Here is a 19,511-nt window from a genome sequence, read left to right as displayed (position 1 = left end):
GACACTCAGTCAATGAAAAATTAAAGGCGATGAACTGTTTTATAAGTGTTATATCATTTTACCACCAGTAGGTAGAGTCAAACACCAAATGTTATGTTAGTTATGTTAGTGAAACAAGAAATTCAGTCTTGCTAAAAACTTATTAATTGAATTAATACCTTGTAAAGCATAAAGAACAACAGATTCCAACCGTCTTAACCTTATTAACATGCCACGTTTATTCACTGTGTGTCCCTCCATTAGTCGAGGTTGACCATGGATCTTGTATCCTCACTATCCATGTTTTTGGTGCAGCACTGTCTGTGACTGTCGAGCCTAATGCAAGAGTAATCTAGTGTGCTGGTGACAAACATTGTATGCTGCCATCTTTGTTTTTTACTGAGAGTTTGATGTTCCCCCACACTTATGTGGTGAGGCAGGCAACAGCTGTTGCAGCCTTTCTGATGTGCTTGTCAATTTTTGCTTCCAGGAAAGGTTGTTACTGATGATGGGCGCTGAGTATGTGAACTGATGAACAATATCCAGTTGTAGTTAACAATGGTAATGTCTGGTGGTGCCTCCATGTCATTTATCAAGATGTACATCGTTTTCAGGTTGATAAACCACATTCCTTGCAAGCCTGGGAGAAGCAAGCCATCATTTTGTGGAGGTGTTGCACAGTGTGGGTTGCAACTGCTGATTCATCAGCAAACAGCATGTCTCTGATCATAGCCTTGTGCACTTCGGTTTGGTTCTTAGGTGGGTGAGGTTTAAAAGCCTGCCATCTGATCTAGTGGGGAGGTAGGTCCCCTCTGTTGCAATGGCTCAGGAGAAGTGCAAAGAAGACCCAAAGAGCATTGGGCTGAGACTGCAGCCTTGCTTACTGCTGCTGCTTATGTTAAAGGGCTCCAAAGTGCTGCTATTGTACTGCACTGTCCCCTTCATGTTGTTGTGGAAGGAGTTGATCCTGCTCTGTAGTTCTGATGAGCAGCCTACCTTGGAGAGGATCTGAAAGAGCTGGTCTCTGCTGACCAAATCAAATGCCTGGGTGAGATCAATAAACACAATGTTGAGGGGCTTCTTTTGTTCTTTGTACTTCTGGAGTTGAGCACAGAAACCACTCTGATTCAGGTAGACACATTCAGCCAACTTCTATCGTTGAATCAAGAAGACTCCGTCAAAGACTTTGTCAGTACACTCGAGGCTATAGATGTTATTTCACAGAAGTTCCATTTCTCTTTGACAGTTTCCAGGCTACTGGTGCTCAGTTCCTTCTTGAAGGACTCAGCAGCAAATTGCTGCAGCAAGTCTTGGTGAGACATCTTGCTGATGTCAATGCAATGGTGACCTTGTTTAAAGTGATGGAATTTCTTTGATTGCAGTCTGATCTTGCAAAACACTAGTTAGTGATCAGTGTCGCTATTTGTGCTATGGTAGGAATGTGTGAAAAGTGCGTTCCTGTGATAAAAGCCATGTTCATAATAAACCAACCCCCATAACATCTTCTACAGAGTATGTCTAGCAACTGTATATGCACTTTCTTCATCAGTAATTTATAAAGTTGTTAAATTTAGTCTTCTATTTTGAGGTAAAATCTTCTCTTGCCTTGGCAAAATTTACCCCTATCCATCATGTGTCCTGGTATAGAGTCACATAGTGGCAATGATCATTTTGGGAACATAATTTTTACTAACTGCAATTAAACATGTTTGCGGAAATGGCAGTTCTGACTGTAAGTGGTTTGATGTATAGCAAATGAGCATTCCAGATAAGGCATTGGACCTCTGTTTTCCAAATCCTGGCACTGATCAGGGTTGGAAGCACACATTTGCTTTTTACCCTTCAGCTTTGTTTCATATACCCCTCACCCCCTTGTGACCTCTGACCTTTCTTTTAACAAGAATAAATCCACTATTAGAATTTATCACTGATCATCATTTTCCTTTAGCATCACTGTCCACAAAGTTTACTTGTTTAGTGTTCTTCAGATCTGAAGTACGATTACTACATAGTCGAGCAGAGTTTCAAACATAACCTCTTTCCTGCTTGCTATTACTTCAGATCACGAAATTTAGTTGGAAAGCATTTCTGGTTGGTCCACTCGTATTTTCATTTTTGTTCTTGCCAATTGCTGCTTTGGACCCCTTGCCACCCTATGTGATTTTTTTTTTCCATCTCACTGCATTAGTCAGACACCCTGGTAGCATAATGCTATTACAGCTTGGGGCATTGGAGTTCAATTCTGGCAGCCTCTGTAAGAAAGTTCGTAGCTTTCTCCCCAGGGAATGCTTGAGTTTCCTCCCACAGTTCAAAGTAGTACAGGTTAGTAGGTAAGTGGTCATTGTAAATTGTCCTGCGATTAGGCTAGGGTTAATCACTGCTGGGTGGTGCGGCTCAGTGGGCCAGAAGGGCTTATTGTATCCCTAAGTAAATAAAGTAGTGTTTCTATTCTCATTTTTAGCAAGAATGTTAATTATATTGTTATTAGCATATGCATTTTGATTAATTTTGAAATCATAAATATTTTAAATTGTATATTTTCTAATGAATAATTCTGTACTGTAATTAATTTAACTGCATTTATCTGGATTAATTGTAAAGAGGCTGCACAGATGGCCCATTGTTTAGTGTTGCCAGGGTTCAGAGCTTGCTCGATTTACACTCTGGAGTTGTTCATAGTGCCAGTTTGATAAATGGCTCAAGCATACTTACCCCAAACTTGATCTCTCGATTGCTTTGGCTGTGATCCTAAAAGTTGACTACATCTTGGAAAATGCAGCTGAATGAATTGGAGTGTAATTGTTATTTTCTTTGCAGTTTAACAATTAATTATCTGCTTGTATTTTAAGTAATTCTTGTATCCATATAACAGTTTAATATGCTTCTCATGGTTATACAAAGTATAATTCTGGAAAGCTCTGGAAAATTGTTTGTTCTGCATTATTTAAATAAGTGCTTTTTCATTGGTTAACTTAGTACTGCAGTATTTGACAAAGTGCATTTTCATTGGTTGATTCTTATCTACAAATTTGAATGGAGTTTTCCTCCTTTCTGTAATTTAAAAATAGCAGTTCCACACTGAGCCCCATCTTAGCATCTTAGTCTCTGTCTTTCAGCTTTCTGCTACTAACTTTTCTATCTACACTTAATAAAGTGATCGTGAAGCAACAAGTTTTGTGCCTTTTTCCTGACTTCTAAAGGAACCTTGGTTTAAAAAATATCATAATTCATTTCTGAATTCTACATACTACAAATATCTAAATTTCTGTGCATTATTTTTATGACATAGGATATTTAAGATTTAGTTTTCCTCTTTTGATTTTTTTTTGTTTTAAAGTTAATCTCTGTAGCAAGTGATTATGATTTGCAGGAGAAACTGTTTCCATCTCTCGTGGACCTCACTCCAATTTAATGAACAAGGAATATGCCATATATTTCTATTATGATCAATGTTTAGCTACAATTTTAAAAGAAAGTTTGAAAGGAAAATCTTTAATTTATGATGGAAAATGGCTGCATGCATATTTGCTCCGTTTACTCAAATATGCCCGGAACCATCATGTAATTGCCGCCTCATAAACACAAGAGATTCTGCAGATGCTCCAGAGTAATGCTTGAGGAACTCAGCAGGTTGGGTAGCATCTATGGAGAGGAATAAACAGTCAACATTTCGGTCTGAGATCTTTCCTCAGGACTGGAAAAGGAAGGGAGAAGAAGGTGGGGGAGGGAAAAGAACTGCAAACAGTCTGGTGATAGGTGAGACCGGGTGAAGGGGAAGGAGGGTGGTTTGGGAAGGGGGTATGATGCTGGGAGGTGAGAGGTGCAAGAGATAAAAGACTGAAGAAGGAAACTGATAGAAAAAGACAGTGGAAATATGCATGGAGCCATCATGTACTTGCCTGCTTGTTATTTTAATATCTGTTCTTATTCAGCGACAGCACAGTGAAATTTGTTTTTCATTTACAGCAGAGTGTGCAAATAAAGGACGAGTTATCCATTTGACAATCAATCTAAAATGGCAGCTAACAAGAATAAGAATCAGAGCTCGTTGGCCCTGCACAAAGTGATTATGGTGGGCAGTGGAGGCGTAGGCAAGTCGGCGCTAACCTTGCAGTTCATGTACGATGAGGTAAGATGGCATCTTGATTGGAACTTGGCTATAAGGAGTATCTTCGTATTGTTTAGGTAGGGCAAATTTATAGCTTAAGTTGTTGCTGTAGTTCTGATAACATCTTAGTGTGCTGACACAGACGTATTAACCCTGTTATAAAGGACAATTTTTTTAAAAAAGTAGTAGGAAGCTGAACAATTCAGAAACAGTAAAGGAATTCTTGTTGCATTTTTCCCGATTTTTTTTTTCTGTCAATTTTGTTTTTAGAGGATGCAGTTCATCTTCTAAACTTTCAGAATTTAGTTTTAAATGCCTACGATTTCTGGAGTATATGTAGGTAGGTTCATGAAATACACTTTGTTGAAACATTACCTTGCAAATAGGCGCTGAGTAGGCTACGGTCAATTATGGATAACTCTGAACATCCTCTACATAGCACCATCCAGAGACAGAGAAGCAGTTTCAGCGACAGGTTACTATCGATGCAATGCTCCTCAGACAGGATGAAGAGGTCAATACTCCCCAATGCCATTAGGCTTTACAATTCTACCGCCAGGACTTAAGAACTTTTTAAAAGCTATTATTAATGCTTTTTGAGATAGTGCTTTAGATGCATATCATATTTTTTACTGAGTTAAGTATTGTATGTAATTAGTTTTGCTACAACAAGTGTATGGGACATTGGAAAAAAGTTGAATTTCCCCATGGGGATGAATAAAGTATCTATCTATCTATCTATCTATCTAAATTTGAATGAAGTTTGTTTTCCCCATTTGGTTGAGTTCTGTCCTTGCAGCATTAAGACTTAAGTGAGATGGCATTTTATCTATCTATCTATCTAAAAAAAGTCTCCTGCAATAATAATGAAAATAATTTCTTGGAGCCATGCCAAAATTCACATTTTAAAAGACATCTAGATTCCTACAAGGGTAGGAGAGGTTTAGAGGGCTACGGGCCAAACATGGGCAGATATGATCAGCTGACTGGGCAACACTGTCAGTGTGGGTGAGTTGGGTTGAAGAGCATTTCCCATGCTGGATAACTCTGACTCCAGGGATGGTGAATCTCTGTTATTCCTTGCATTGGAATCATTTGGTATTTAAAAAGGAAGCAGATATATTTTTAAAGGATCATGAGATAGAAGCTGAAGTTCAGAAGGGGGAGTTTGCAGCCTGGGCAGGTTAGCTGTGACCATGTTGATCATATCATTTGAGAAGCTGAGTGACTTGCGTTCCCATGTACTCGATAGCTAGATTGCACAGATGTTGTTCTAATTGCTACCTGATTCTAATGCAGAGTACCCACAAATAACGAAAGAACATTTCATGTATCAATTTGGATGGATTAGAGGAAAAAGTTAATTAAAACCCAAGTTTTCTTGCAGTAACTTATAACATTTTGGTAATGTTTGCATTGTTAAAGTTCAAAATAAATTTATTAAAGTACATGTATGTCACCATACATGCAGTTCATCTTGCGGAAATACACAGTAAACCCAAGAAACACATTAGAATCAATGAAAGACTACACCCAACAGGATAGACAAACAACCAATGTGCAAATGACAACAAACTGAAAATACAAAAACAAGAAAAAATAAATAGGCAATAAATATCGAGAGTCCATAGGTTGTGGGAACAGTTCAGTCAGGGTTGAGTGAAGTTATCCCCTCTGGTTTAGGAGTCTAATGGATGAGGGGTAATAATTGCTCCTAAACCTGGTGGTATGGGCCCTGAGACTCCTGTACCACCTCACTCATGACAGCAGCTATTATATCAAATACCTACTGATTGACTTTTGAGACCACGCCAAAGCTTTTGTGAATTCATTCTTATGAAGAGCACTGGTACTGGCTTATGAAACTAATCTTCTAATATCAGCATTGAGCATTCCCAGGCAAATCGTTATTTGGAAGCTCAGAATACTTTGCTTTAATCCAATTTTCAAAGAGCACCCTCTGCTGTACTAAAGTGATACTTCCCATTTATTTTCCACGATCTTGCCAGAGTGAGATTGATCATGTAAGCTAAATGTAAGAAGGCAGTGTACCTCCAGAAAGTATTAAAATTGCCCAATTTTTTATGCAGTGCTTGGTATTTTATTTAAAAATGTATACTTAAATCTCCATTGTTATATAGTAATTTAGGATGAAAGTGTAAACATCGTGTTCACTTAATCAATATTTGGAAATTTAAAATGAATTGAAAGCTGCATTTAATTAGTCTACTTGATCTGAAGCAATAAAGAAAATTCATTAGTACAGATCCACTGTAGATTGTTTAAAAGTATTTCCAAAAGTTCAGAATGTCAAAGGTGAGAAGTTATTTGTCTCAACAGAAGATATCATCCCTAATATCTTGGTACTTCCACTATAGTAGCTATTAATTTTTCTTCGCTTTTTGCTCACAGCAAACAAATTATTCTAAGTGTTTCCCTTTCACTGACTGCTTAAGCATATGTCTTTTTCTCCCTGATGTCTGAAATTTAAAAAAAGCTTATATCTGCCATTTCATATAAATCGTTTTCTTTGTATAGTGTTTCAGATTGTAGAGTTTAGACTTTTTAATCATTGTCTTTTTGTTTATTTTCATCTTCTAGCTTTTCATATATATAGTTATGACATGTTTGCTAGTGTGCATCAAATTTAAACTGATAGTGAATAGTAAAAAAATTATCACTTTATTTTTGTTGCAATCTAGTTTGTTAGTGTAAGCTGTCTGTCTAATCCTGTCTGGATACTATTAATATGAAGTTAATTTTTTATTCCTTTTAATTGGGGTTTGGATGAGAAATAAAGAGACTGAGTCAAAGGATGAGCTGGATGACAAAACATGGGACCCAAGTTGTTTCAGGATGCTACGTGATGTGATGTAAAGTATGATTGGGTAAAAGTTTCTTTGAGAGACTGTATGAGACTTGAGGGCATATGGTGTTATCAATGGTATCAAAGACTGGGTAGCAGTAAGCTATTTGTAATAAAATGTAATTTTGGTTAGGATGATTTTGGTGTAATGACATAGTGGGAATTGCTGCAATTAATACTTTAAAAATAAAAGGGGGCATTACTGTACATTTCAAAGTTACAAAAGTTAAATAACTTCAAAGCAGCACACAAACAGTGCTGGAGGAACTCATTAGGTCAGGCAGCAATTATGGAAATGAATAGATTGTTGACGTTTCAGGCTGAGACCCTTCTTCAGGACTGGAAAGGAAGGGGGTAGATACCAAAATAAAAGTTAGGGGGAGGAGGATAGCTAAATGGGTAGGAAAGGTACAGGGCTGGAGAGAAAGGAATCTGATAGGAGAAAGAGAAGGGGGAGGTGATGGGCAGGTGAGAAGAAGTAAAAGGTCAGAGTGGGAAGTAGAAGAAGAGGGGAGCAGGAGAGAAAAATTTTTAACTGGAAGGAGAAATTAATATGCCATCAGTTTAGAGGCTACCCAAATAGAATCCAAGGTGTTGCTCCGTCACCCAAAGGGTGGCCTCATCTTGGCACAAGAGGAGGCCATGGACCAACGTGTCAGATTGGGAATTGGAATTGATGTTGGGCCACAGGAAGTTCCGCTTTTGGCAGATGGAGCAAAGTTGCTCGATGAAGCCGTCCTCCAATTTACGTCAGGTCTCACCAGTGTGGAGGAGGCCACATCAGGAGCACTGGACACAATACTTGACCCTAGCAGATACACAGATGAAGTATTGCCTCACCTGGAAGGGCTATTTGAGGCCCTGAATGGAGGTGAGGGAGGAGGTAATTGGGTAGGGGTAGCATTTTGCCTGCTTGCGTGGATGAAATTAGTGGGAGAGATGAATGGACAAAGAAATGGAGGGAATGATCCTTATGGAGAGGGGAGGTAAAGCTGTGTTTTGTGGTAGTATCCCTCTGGAGATGGTGGAAATTATGGATGTGGAGGCTCATGCGGTGGTAGGTAAGGATAAAAGGAACTGTTCAGGTGGGGTTAGCACAGTTGTTCAGGAAATGGAGCAGATGTGGGTGAGGGCAGCAACAGTACAGGTGGCGGGCAGCCCCATTCTTTGAAGATGGAAGACATCTCTGATGTCCTGGAAAGGAAAACCACATTCTGGGAACAGATGTGGTGGAGACAAAGGAACTGCAAAAAGGGAATGCCATTTCACAGTAGACAGGGTGGGAAGGAGTATAGTCAAGATAACTGTGGGAACCGGTAGGTTTATAAATTATGTTAGTTGACAGTTTGTCTCCAGAGATGGAGACAGAGTTCAAAAAGGGGGAAGGAGGTGTCAGAAATGGAACAAGTGAATTTAAGGGTAGGGTGGAAGTTGGAGGCAAAATTGATGAAATTGACCTTAGCATGGGTTCATGAAACAGCACCAATACAGTCGTCAATGTAGCGGAGGAAAGGTCCGGGAGTTTACTGAGGGAGGCTTGGAACATGGACCTGTAGCTAATGAAAAGGCAGGCATTGCTAGGGCCCACGGCTTCCCTTTGAGTCTGGAGAAAGTGAGAGGAGCTGAAGGAAAATTTGGAGGGTAAGAACCATTTCTGCCAGACGGAGTGTGATGGAGTGAACTGGTTGGTTCTTTTATTGGGAATAAAGTGGACGTCTTTAAGGCTGCCTTGATGGTGAATAGAAGGACTGGGACTGGACATCGATGGTGAAAATGTGGTGGTAAGTGCCAGGGAATTGAAAGTTAGTAAGGAGATTGAGAGCAAGAGAAGTGTCATGGGTGTAGGTGAGAAGGGACTGAATCAAGGGGATTAGGATGGAGTCAAGGTACGAGGAAATGAGTTCAGTGGGGCAGGAGCAGGCAGAGACAGTGAGTTGATTGAGGTCAGTTTTGTTGGTGGATCTTGGATAAGAGGTAGAAATGAGCAGTGCAAGTTAAGGGAACTATGATTTTGGTGGCAGTGGATGGGAGTTCTCCAGAGATGGAGGTTAGTCATGGTGTCAGAGACAGTTTTCTGGTTGTCCGGAGAAGGGTCCTCTTGAAGGGGTAGGTATGTGGAGTGTCTCAGAGTTGCCACCAAGCCTTGGTACCCCCTTTATCTGTGTGTTTGATGGTGAGGTTGGGATTCGTGCTGAAAGAGTGGAGGCAGTGTGTTCAGAGTAATTTGGATGTTTTTGCAGAAGGAATTATGACTATAATTTAGAGTTAAGGCCATATCGAAGAGGAATCTACTTGCAGTAGGAACTAGGAAGGCAAAATGTTGGTAATAGTTAATACAGCATAGAAATGAGATCTTTGACCCACTGTGTCTTTGTTTGCCATCAAGAACATATTTACACTAATCACATTGTACTACAGTTGGTCTGTAGTCTTGGCTGTTCAAATGCTTGGCTAGACACTTGAATGTAGAGTATCTCTGCCTCCTCCACCCCCTTGGACTGTGCATTCTGGTTTTGAACTACCTCTTGTTGAACAATTTCTTTTTCTCTAAGCCTCCAACTTCAAACACCTATACTCTAGTTTTAGGTACCTTTGCTATGGAAAGAAAGTTTCTTAATCTACCCTGTTTGTGCAGTTCATTATTTTGTATTCCTCTATCAAGTTCCTCCTTTGTGTTCTGTTATCCAAGGCAAGCAACCCAGTTTCTCATGACCAAGAAGTTCCATCTCAAGCAACATCCTGTTGAATCTCCTCTGTACTCCAATGCAATTGTATCCTTCCTGTTTTGTGGTGACCAGACCTGCACAGTGTATAGCAGTTGCATCTTTTGTCAGTGATTTTTATATGGTTGTAACAAAACTCTGGTCTCTTTTTCTGTGTACTGGGAAATAAAGGCAAGTATTCCATGTACCTCTTTCACTACTTTATTTACCTGGCTGGCACCTTTTTAGGATCCTGCACTGTACTCTATGCCTCTGTTCCTTGATAGACCCTAGGATCATTGTATACACTCAGTAGCCACTTTATTAGCTACACCTGTACCTTCTGCAAAATCTAATCAGTCAATGAACTGGCAGTACCTCAGTGCATAAATGCATGCAGTCATAGCCAAGAGGTTCAGTTGTTCAGACGAAACATCAGAATGGGAAAGAAATGTGATCTAAGTGACTTTGACTGTGGAATGGTTGTTGGTGCCAGATGGGGTGGTTTGAGTATGTCAAACTGTTAATTCCCTGGGATTTTCATACATAAGTCGCTAGAACAGGGGTTCCCAACCTGGGTCCATAGACCCTTTGCTTAATGGTGTTGGTCCATGGCACTAAAAAAAGTTGGGACCCCTTGTCTAGAGTTTACAGAGCATGGTGTGAGAAACAGAAACCATACAGTGAGCAGCAGTTCTGTGGGTGAAAATGCTTTGTTAATGAGGAGGTCAGAGAATGGTCAGCCTGGTTCAAGCTCATATAATCACACGTTACTACAGTGGTGTGCAGAAGAGCATCACTAAGTGCACAACACGTACAACCTTGAAGTGGATGAACTACAGCAGATGACCACTAACATACACTCAGTCACTGCTTTATTAGGTGAGAAAATGACCAAGGAGTATATGTTTCAAAGATTCAAAGTACATTTATTATAAAGTGTGTATGCAGTATACGATCCTGAGATTTGTCTTCCTACAGACAGCCCTGAAACAAAGAAACAGATCATGGAACCTGTTCAAAGAAAAACATCAAACAGCTAACACAAAAAAAATGAACAAATGACACAAATGACAAAAAAAGAGTGAAAGACACAGAATATAAAACATGAAACCGCAAAGTCATTGAAACAGTCTAGGACCGTTCAGTATTATGACCCTTCCAGGACCAATTTTTATGCCATCTGCAAACCTTGTAATCAAACTTCTATTCACATTTTTATATATATATATCAAACCTAACACTGTGTGTGTAGCTGCCTTGACATCCTAACTTATTGAAGTATCCTTCTACAGTTTATACATTCATAATGGATTGGAGCTGTTTTCAATTCTGTACCTGCTTTGTGCTTTTTTTAAAATCTAATCCTTTTGTCTCCGGAATTCCTTGGAATTTTTGTCCTTTTTACCCTTTTGGGAACACATCGGCCCAAGTGATTTGTTCTTTTGGAATTGGGTTAACTGTTCTAATTGGTGAAAATAAGAGATTGGAGAGAAACCAGAGTGCAAAGCTGTTTCAAGTGTACATCTGTTGGAGCCTTCAAGTTTTGTAATGAAATGGTGGTCTTAATATTTGTGGCAAAGCAGTCGTAAACTCATTTTACTTTAGAGTGTAAGTGGTGATGGCAGAGAAGGAGCTTCATTTCACTATTGTGCTAGCTAGAGGGACCAGTAAGGATGAAGGTACAGCTGGGTTTCAGTTAAAACCAAGAAGGTAATGGAATCCACCACAAAATTTGGAAAGCAAGGATTTGACTTGTGCGTACCCGGACTTCCCAGAAATAACTTTCGAAGGGATAGTAATTATTAATTCATAATGAAGTAAGGGAAGAAAGGTGAATGGCATGAGTTCCATCGTTCAGGGGAATAATTTGAGTATGCAGGCTTTAAATTTTAATGTTGATTTGTATCAGAGGAATTAGTTTCCAGTGTTAAATTATTGTAAACACCTTGAAATGGATCATGACTTAATCTTCACATTTTGCTCAACTTGTTTTACCAGCTCTATTTTATCCTCCTGGTATTGTTGTGACTAAGTGCCAACCTCTTCACTGCCAAAATACGAGCTTCCCATCTTGTTGCTCTCAACTGCAAAGCCTTGGGTGGGATTTTACCCACCTCCTTACAAATAGATAATTTCATCTACCCTGTTAAATCGTAATCTTTTAAAAATGGGTCAGTCGTTGACTTATTCTCTTGCAATGAACAATGTTTAAGAATCTGCATAAAAAATACTGTTCTCACCATTGCTGTTGCTTCAGTTTTTCTATGAACTTTGAACTACCCAATAATATCTCCATCTCACTCATGAGGTCCTATTTCACATGAAATCCATTGTTACAGACCTGCTTTGGGTTCTCGTACCCAAGTAAGTTTACTTTGAAAACCTTCAAAAACATCTGCAATAATATTTTGCTGCTTTTAGTATCTTGTTCTCTAAATTTGTATTTTTGTGAAATTGCTTCTGTTCAGCACTTAGGGATTTCCTTCCATCTGTCTTGCATTTCACTGCTGTATAACATTTTGACAAATAACTCTTGCCTCTTCCTACCTTATGAAAGCATATCTGCTCTGAAATTTTGCATGAGCTTTCCATTACTGCAAAGGATTGATACCTGCACTTTAAAAGTCATTGCCAATTTTTCCATCTCAAAATATGCTATACAAATCAAACTATTCCCTTCAAGATATTTTCAGTGCTATAACCAAGTGCTGGTTTGTATGCAAGACTTGTAATGCAAACAAATGCCATTTGTTGTAATGAAGGTGGAGGGAGTTCTACTTCCTTCCTTACACTTGTGAAATTAAGATGGTAATCAGTTGAGTTGCAAGGACTAGGGAGGTACTGGGTTTGATTTTCTCCAACTGAGCTATCATGTTTATGGGAGTAGTGGGGAAGTTAATGATCTTGGTGCCTCTACTAAGAAGACAAATGAGTTAGAATTCCTAATCAAAAGGGGTGAAAATGCTAGGTTGAGACCACATTTTCACAACAGACGTTTGTGGTTAAGTTACCCCTGAGGTGTGGTTTTCAAAGTACCAATACAAAAAGTTACTTCAGAAGATAATAGAACTCTTTCAGAAAAGTAGGAATGCAAATTACACGATGTTTAGGAATGGGGCAAGCATTTGATGCCTGTACTTTCTGTACCATTTTAATTTTCCCTTTCAGTTTGTTGAAGACTACGAGCCTACTAAAGCTGACAGTTACAGAAAAAAAGTTGTTCTGGATGGTGAGGAGGTGCAGATAGACATCTTGGATACTGCTGGACAGGAGGATTATGCAGCAATTCGGGACAACTACTTCCGTAGTGGGGAGGGTTTTCTCTGTGTCTTCTCGATAACTGAGCAAGAATCTTTTACTGCCACTGTAGAGTTTAGGTAAGTCGTTGAAAATAATCCGATTTTGCTTTTTACAGGAAGAAGGAAAGCTGTGCATCTTTTGACTTTAAACAGGATATATATTGGTAAAATCCTAGTTACTTTTAACAGTTCTATTTAAAGCAAACTACCAGGTTTTGCACAGAGAAAAGTAGATTGACTATATTTGAGCCTTTGGTTGTTTTGATTAGATTAATCCAACACAGCACTGTCCCTCAGTCACTCATTTCTCTGGGTGGTGGGGGGGGGGGGTGTTGTCCATTCAATTCTTAACTCATCTGTTTTCTATTTTGTTGGCTCTCTCTGGTAATGTATCCCACAGCTCCTATTAAGGCTGGTTGAAAATCAACTACCTTTTGTTTCTAAGCAATCCTAACTTCCCAGTGTTGGGGCCCTTCCAAATAGCTTTTATCTGAAGCATGGAGACCCATTGCCATTTTTCATTCTGTTGCCAGAGTGGGAGAAGATTTCTGAGAAATCTTAAATATGAATTATTCAACTGGTCATAAGTGCACTGTTCCATAGTGTGCAAGCTAACTTGTTTAACCTAAAGTTAGAGAATTTAGCCAGTGTGGCATCAAATATTGGATGTTTGTTGCATGGTTTAACCAGTAAAATTGATCAGCAATGAGAAGTAAAATCACAGTGCACATTTAGCATGAATTGAGAAAGCAGTTTTGGCTTGAAAGTTTAAAAAGTATTTTAATCCCACACTGCAAATTCATCCTGGTCTATTTATTCTAAAGTTTTATGTAATCTGAAGTTGTAAAATATTTTTTAAGAATTTTACAAATCCTCCTTGGCTTACAAATACCTGACCTGCATGCACAGAACATGCAAAGAGCCATTTGAGAGATTCGTGGGATGGACTTGCTGACTATTGTGGGTCTATTGCTGTGTAGGAACTTCTTTATGGCTTCATTTACTATTAGCTAGCTGCTCCTGTAGAGCTGGCTCTGAAAACTAGTTTATTTCCTCTACTTTTTACAATTTTTTCATTTAGCACCTAGGTTTTCATGTAACCATATTTGGTGTAATACAGCATAGAAATAAGCCTTTTGGTCTAAATTTGTCCACAGTGCCCATCTAAGCTCATCCCATTTGCCTGTGTTTAATCCTTATTGTTAAACCTTTACTATTGATGTATTTATCCTTGTGTTATTGTGCCTGCCTCATCTACTTTCTCTGGCAGCTCGTTCTCTATGGACCTGTATTCAGCAGTTGCCCCTCTGGTCCATTGAAAGTATCTCCCACTCTTGCATTTAAATGTGTGCCCTCTAGTACCTTTCATTCTCATTTATTAAAATATCAAATAGTCAGCAGTTCATTACTGCCTATTCACTGTTTGCTTTCCGATCAGTGTCTTGGACTTCAGTCCAACCTTCCATGCTGTTGGAAACTTCATTTCCTGAGTAGTAGAGATTGATGGGTACTTAGTAAGAATGGGCTTGAAAGGGAGAATCAATCAACCATAATCAAATGGTGGAACAGGCTTGATGGACCAAATGGCTTACAATACTGTGCAAAAGTCTTGGACACCCTCAGTTTTTTATATTAATTTTGTTTTGGATGTTTATTTTTTGTCTTCTGTGTTAGTGTGACAGAAGAAAAGAGCCAATTTTAGATTTTCAAACATTCATTTTCCAAACAATTAAGTTTTACAGAGAAATTTTTGTTTTCATTAAAGAAGGTAACATAGACTACTTTTCTAATAAAAACAGTTCATGATTAAACAAAGATAACAAGCAGGATGCTAATGACCAATGGCATAATGAGCTGAATGATCAAAACTGATTAACTGAAACAAACAGGTGTCAAAGGAATCAAACTGGGTGAAGGAGAGTCAAACTTAAAAGGTGAAGATGTGACGGTTGACCTTCAAATCATCAATTCTTACACCATGGCATGAGTGAGCATAGTAACAAGACACAAGGTGGTCATCCTGCATCAGCAAGGTCTCTCCCAAGCAGAAATTTTGCGGCAGACTGGAGTTTCAAGCTGTGCTTTCTAAGCTCTTCTGAAGAAGCACAGAGAAATGGACAGTGTTGAGGACCAGAAACGCAGTGGTTGACCATGGAAACTGAGTGCAGCAGATGAGAGATACATTAAATTGATGCCCCTTCTAAACTGAAAGAAGTCCAGCACTGCTATCAGCTCTGAACTCTTAGAAACCACTGGAACCCAAGTACTCCCCTCTACAGTCCAGAGAACTCTTGTCAGAAGTGGTCTTTATGGAAGAATTGCTGCCAGGAAGCTCTTCTGAAGTGGAAACAAAGCCAAGAGACTCACCTATGCACAAAAAACACAAGGACTGGGAGGCTGGACAATGCCAGTAAGTGTTTCTGGATTGACGAGTCAAAATTTGATATTTTTGGCTCAAACAGGAGGCAGTTTGTCCATAGAAGAGCTGTAAGTACTACATTGATGAGTGTCTGCAGCCAACAGTGAAGGACGATGGAGGATCTTTGCAGGTTTGGAGCTGAATTTCTGCAAATGGAGTTAGCAATCTGGTCAGAATTAATGGATTCCTCAATGCTGAGGAGCACAAGCAGACTCTCAGCCATCACACAATGCCATCAGGGAGGCATCTGGTCAGTCCTGACTTCAATCTGCGGCAGGAGGATGATCCCAAACACACAGGCGAAGTGATTTTTTTTTTTAAAAAGCTATCTTCAGTGGAGAGAAGAACAAGAAGATTTGCAACAGATACTGTAGCCTCCACAGGGCCTCGATCCCAACATCATTGAGGCTGTTCAGGATTACCTGGAGAGACAGGCAAGTGAGACAGCCAAAGTCTGCAGAAGAACTGTGGCAAGTTCCCCAAGATGCTTGGACCAACCTACTAGCCGATTTTCTTATAAAACTGCATGACAGTATATCTAAGTGAATTGATGCAATTTTAAAGGCAAAGGGTGGTCATATCAAATATAGATTTGATCTATCTTTACTATAGTTTTTTTTCTTAGTAAATGTTTTGACATTTAGAAACTTAATTTCATTATTTTTGAAAGCCTCTTTGCTTTATGGATTTTTTTTAAGACCTTTGCACAGTACTATAATTCTGTACCTATCTTGCTATCATTGCAATATTTGTGGTGTTGTGTTTTGAAAACTAAAACTACAGTCTATTCTTCAGAAAAATAGTTTCCATAGAAGCTGTTGATGAAACATTTAGCAAATATTTTGCCCTTCCAAATGTGCAAAATTCTACTCAAAATTGAGTGATAAGGTCATACTTTTTTTTTAACTTTCTTCCTTGAACCTTCAGTATCATGATTTCTCAGCTCTTTGGCATGATCCATAGTTTTAAGGAAGAAAGGCAGAACTACACAGTTCTCTCATCTTCTCGAGGCAAAATCAGCAGTACTTTGATATCTTGATATGCTAGGATACATTTGTGTAGTGTGCTGCAAAAGCCCATTCTGTAGGGATTTTTGTTTGGCACATTGCCTACTGTAGATGCATTGAATGAAAACAAAACTGACAACTTGGGTTTTCCCCAAGAACTGCAATTATTCTTTGATATATGTTCTTATTTAAAAAGCAACAGCTCATTTGAACTTCAAAAGTTTACGATTGGACCCAAATCTAAAGGAACAGATGTGTGGTAAAATTTATATAGACTTTTAAGATCAAATACTACTATTTTTAACCAGCCACTTCAAGCAGTACCTCTTACTGCTGCCTGATTTCTAGTGAGATGAATAAATACTTCTGATGTGTTTGTGCTGCTTAGGAAGCCTGGAGCTTTTGGGGCTACCCAACTTTGAGATGGCTGTTGTGGAATTTTGGGTTGGAACAGCCTCCTGCCGAATTCCCCAACCCCCAATCATCCAAAAGTACAGGGGTGCTTAAATGCAGCATCCTAGTACTTTCCAATATTTGCAAATGGAAGTTGGTTTTGTTACGAACCCCGTAACTGGGTCACTTACCAGCAAAGATGGAGACGTCTGTTGAAGTCTGATGATACTATTTTTAACAGTATTTATTAGTAAAAATACACAAAAATAATATCAATGCAAATAAACAGATAATATACATCGTCAATACTAAATCTAAAAGTGCGGGTATAATAATAATAAGAAATAAGCTCTATCGTTGTCTAGGGGATAATGTATTGTCCGATGGAAATATAAAGTTCACTCAGTTCATGCAGGCTGCAGCCTTTGGGGACCGCTGGGTTGCGATGGTTAGAGAGAGAGAGAGATTTGGAGAAAAACTTGCTGGCTTTCCTTTTATGATTTTGATCCATCCGGAGTCCCGTTGGTGTGGCCGTTCACTTGTGGCCTCTCCGTTAGCTAAACCATTCTTCCGTGAGGAGCCTGCCACCCTGGCAAGAGAGGACGCACACGAGCCCTCACCGGCTGTCGCTATTAAACGCTGTCACGGGATCTCTAGTGTTTCTCCTGGTGCGTCTAAAGGGGTTGTTCCCCAGACCCTCTTTTATCCTTACGGGGTCTCAGATGTCAATCAGGTTGAGATGATGCAATCCCTCAACCAGCCCACTCTAGTTGTCCCCTGAGGGGTTTCAATGAATAGTACAGTACTCAATACACAATTCCATCTCCAAGAGACAATGGCTGTTATCAGTGGTTCTGTTTCGCTGAGGTCAGGACACATTCCAAACTTTGTGTATTCTGGACGTCTCTCTCTCATTTCCTGGGTCCCAGACCCGAATTAATAGCGATCTTGTGATTCTCAAAAAGGAGGGGGCGACTTTGTACCCTTCGGCCCCTCAGAGTTGCGTCACATTCGTAACAGTTTGCTGAAACTAGTTTCAGGGAAAAGGATGGGCTTTGAATGAGAGGGGAGCTGTTGATAACTTAATGCTGTGTTATGGCACCATTGACTATTTTGTAGGTATGATTCATTGCAATATCCTGCTTTAAACTTAATGCCTTGATTTTTCTGTGTAACACCAATGGAGGCCAACATTCTAACATGATCATGTAATTTAGCTTGCAAAGGTATTAATGCACTAGTATTCTTGAGAAATCTGTTGTTACATTCATTGGAGCATTTTGGTAGGAAGGCATTTTTATTTTTTTTTAAATTCCTGAAATGTTATGCTTACCGAAGTATTACCCTTATTTGTCTGCACAAGCAGATCTATTAAATGTAGAGGACTGGCTTGCCTCTATATTTCTATCACATTTTGGCTAGGCATCTTGTCATTTTATTCATGTATGCATTCAGCCATTTAAACTATTTTAAATTGTATCCATTCACTTGCACAGGTAAAACTTGCAGTGATGGAGAGAGACTTTAACTTTCAGATGTCACAAAATCTTTGTAGTCAATGAATACTTAAGTAATATAGGAGTTGTGGCTGGCAATTTTAATTTAAAAAAAAAAGTATAAATATTTGCTGGTCACTGCACTTCCAACGTCTTGATGTAATGTTACATTTGAAAAGTGTCACTTCATTGGAAGCAGAAGACTAAGGAACACCTGCTATCCACTGAACCATGTGGAGATAATTCAATTCTCTTCCTGTATTGTCAAAATCCAAAAATACAGAACTTGGGTAATAATAATACCTAAGCACACTCTTAGTTAATTTGAGCATATTGCATAATTTTTCACTGGACAGTCGGAGACACAGGTTTGAGCTTGTGAATGATGATTTACACTGAGGTTGCTTCATTAGGAACATCTGTACACCTGCTTATTAATGCAAATATCTAGTCAGCCAATCATGTGGCACCATGTGCATAGAAGCATGCAAACATGGTCAAGAGGTTCAATTGTTCAGACTAAACATCAGAATGGGGAAGAAATGTGATCTTAATTTTTGAGTATCTCAGAAACTGCTGATCTGCTGGGATTTTCACACACAACAGTCTGTAGAGTTTGTAGAAAATTATGTGATAAACAAAAATCAACAAAATAAACAAAAGTGAGCGACAGTTCTGTTTGCAAAAATCTCTTGTAATGAGAGAGATCCGAGGAGAATAGCCACACTGGTTCAGGGTGAAAAGGGGTTAGTAACTCAATTAACCACATGATAAAACTGGTGTGTAGAAGAGCATCACTTTGAACCTTAAAGTGAATGGGCTACAACAGCAGAAGACCATGAAGATACACTCAGTGGCCACTTTATTAGGTACTGGAGGTGCCTTTGTAATGTGGTTGACCAGTGGAACAGGGATAATTGGTGGCAAGAGGAGGGAATCCACTGAAGGATTTTTCACTTTAGGGGCTGAGTTTAGTCGATGTCCATCTTGCATGAGCACTACCTATTGAACAAGTTACACCTGGTGTTTGTTTATGCACTACTCAATCATATATTGTCTTGGTCTTCTAAGCTTGCGGACTGGTAATGACTTGTTCGTGGCTGAAGTTTAATTATTTCATGGTGTCAGCTGTACTTAATACTACAGATCTAAGGGTTTTTGGGAACTCCTGTTTACAATTTTCTCCATAGCAACGAAAGCAATTGCAATGTTTCAGTCACCTGCAGGACTTCTGTTTGG

General features: G+C 39.1%; 1 protein-coding gene across 3 annotated transcripts in view; it reads left to right on the top strand.

Annotated features, from left to right (window-relative positions):
- The window catches only part of LOC140715159 (ras-related protein O-RAL), a 74,208-nt gene that overhangs the window by 33,229 nt on the left and 21,468 nt on the right, over window positions 1-19,511 (top strand). For 2 of the 3 annotated variants that reach the window (XM_073026944.1, XM_073026963.1), the window contains exons 2-3: window positions 3,946-4,108; window positions 12,827-13,035. In XM_073026944.1, coding sequence (XP_072883045.1) covers window positions 3,995-4,108; window positions 12,827-13,035 — 323 coding nt within the window. In that variant the 5' untranslated portion in view covers window positions 3,946-3,994. The remainder of the gene's footprint in view (window positions 1-3,945; window positions 4,109-12,826; window positions 13,036-19,511) is intronic. The other variant, XM_073026953.1, reaches the window with a different exon arrangement.

The sequence above is a fragment of the Hemitrygon akajei genome, chromosome 2 (genome assembly GCF_048418815.1).
Source record: "Hemitrygon akajei chromosome 2, sHemAka1.3, whole genome shotgun sequence".
In the NCBI taxonomy this organism is placed as follows: domain Eukaryota; kingdom Metazoa; phylum Chordata; class Chondrichthyes; order Myliobatiformes; family Dasyatidae; genus Hemitrygon; species Hemitrygon akajei.
This window is presented reverse-complemented; position numbering and strand designations above follow the sequence as displayed.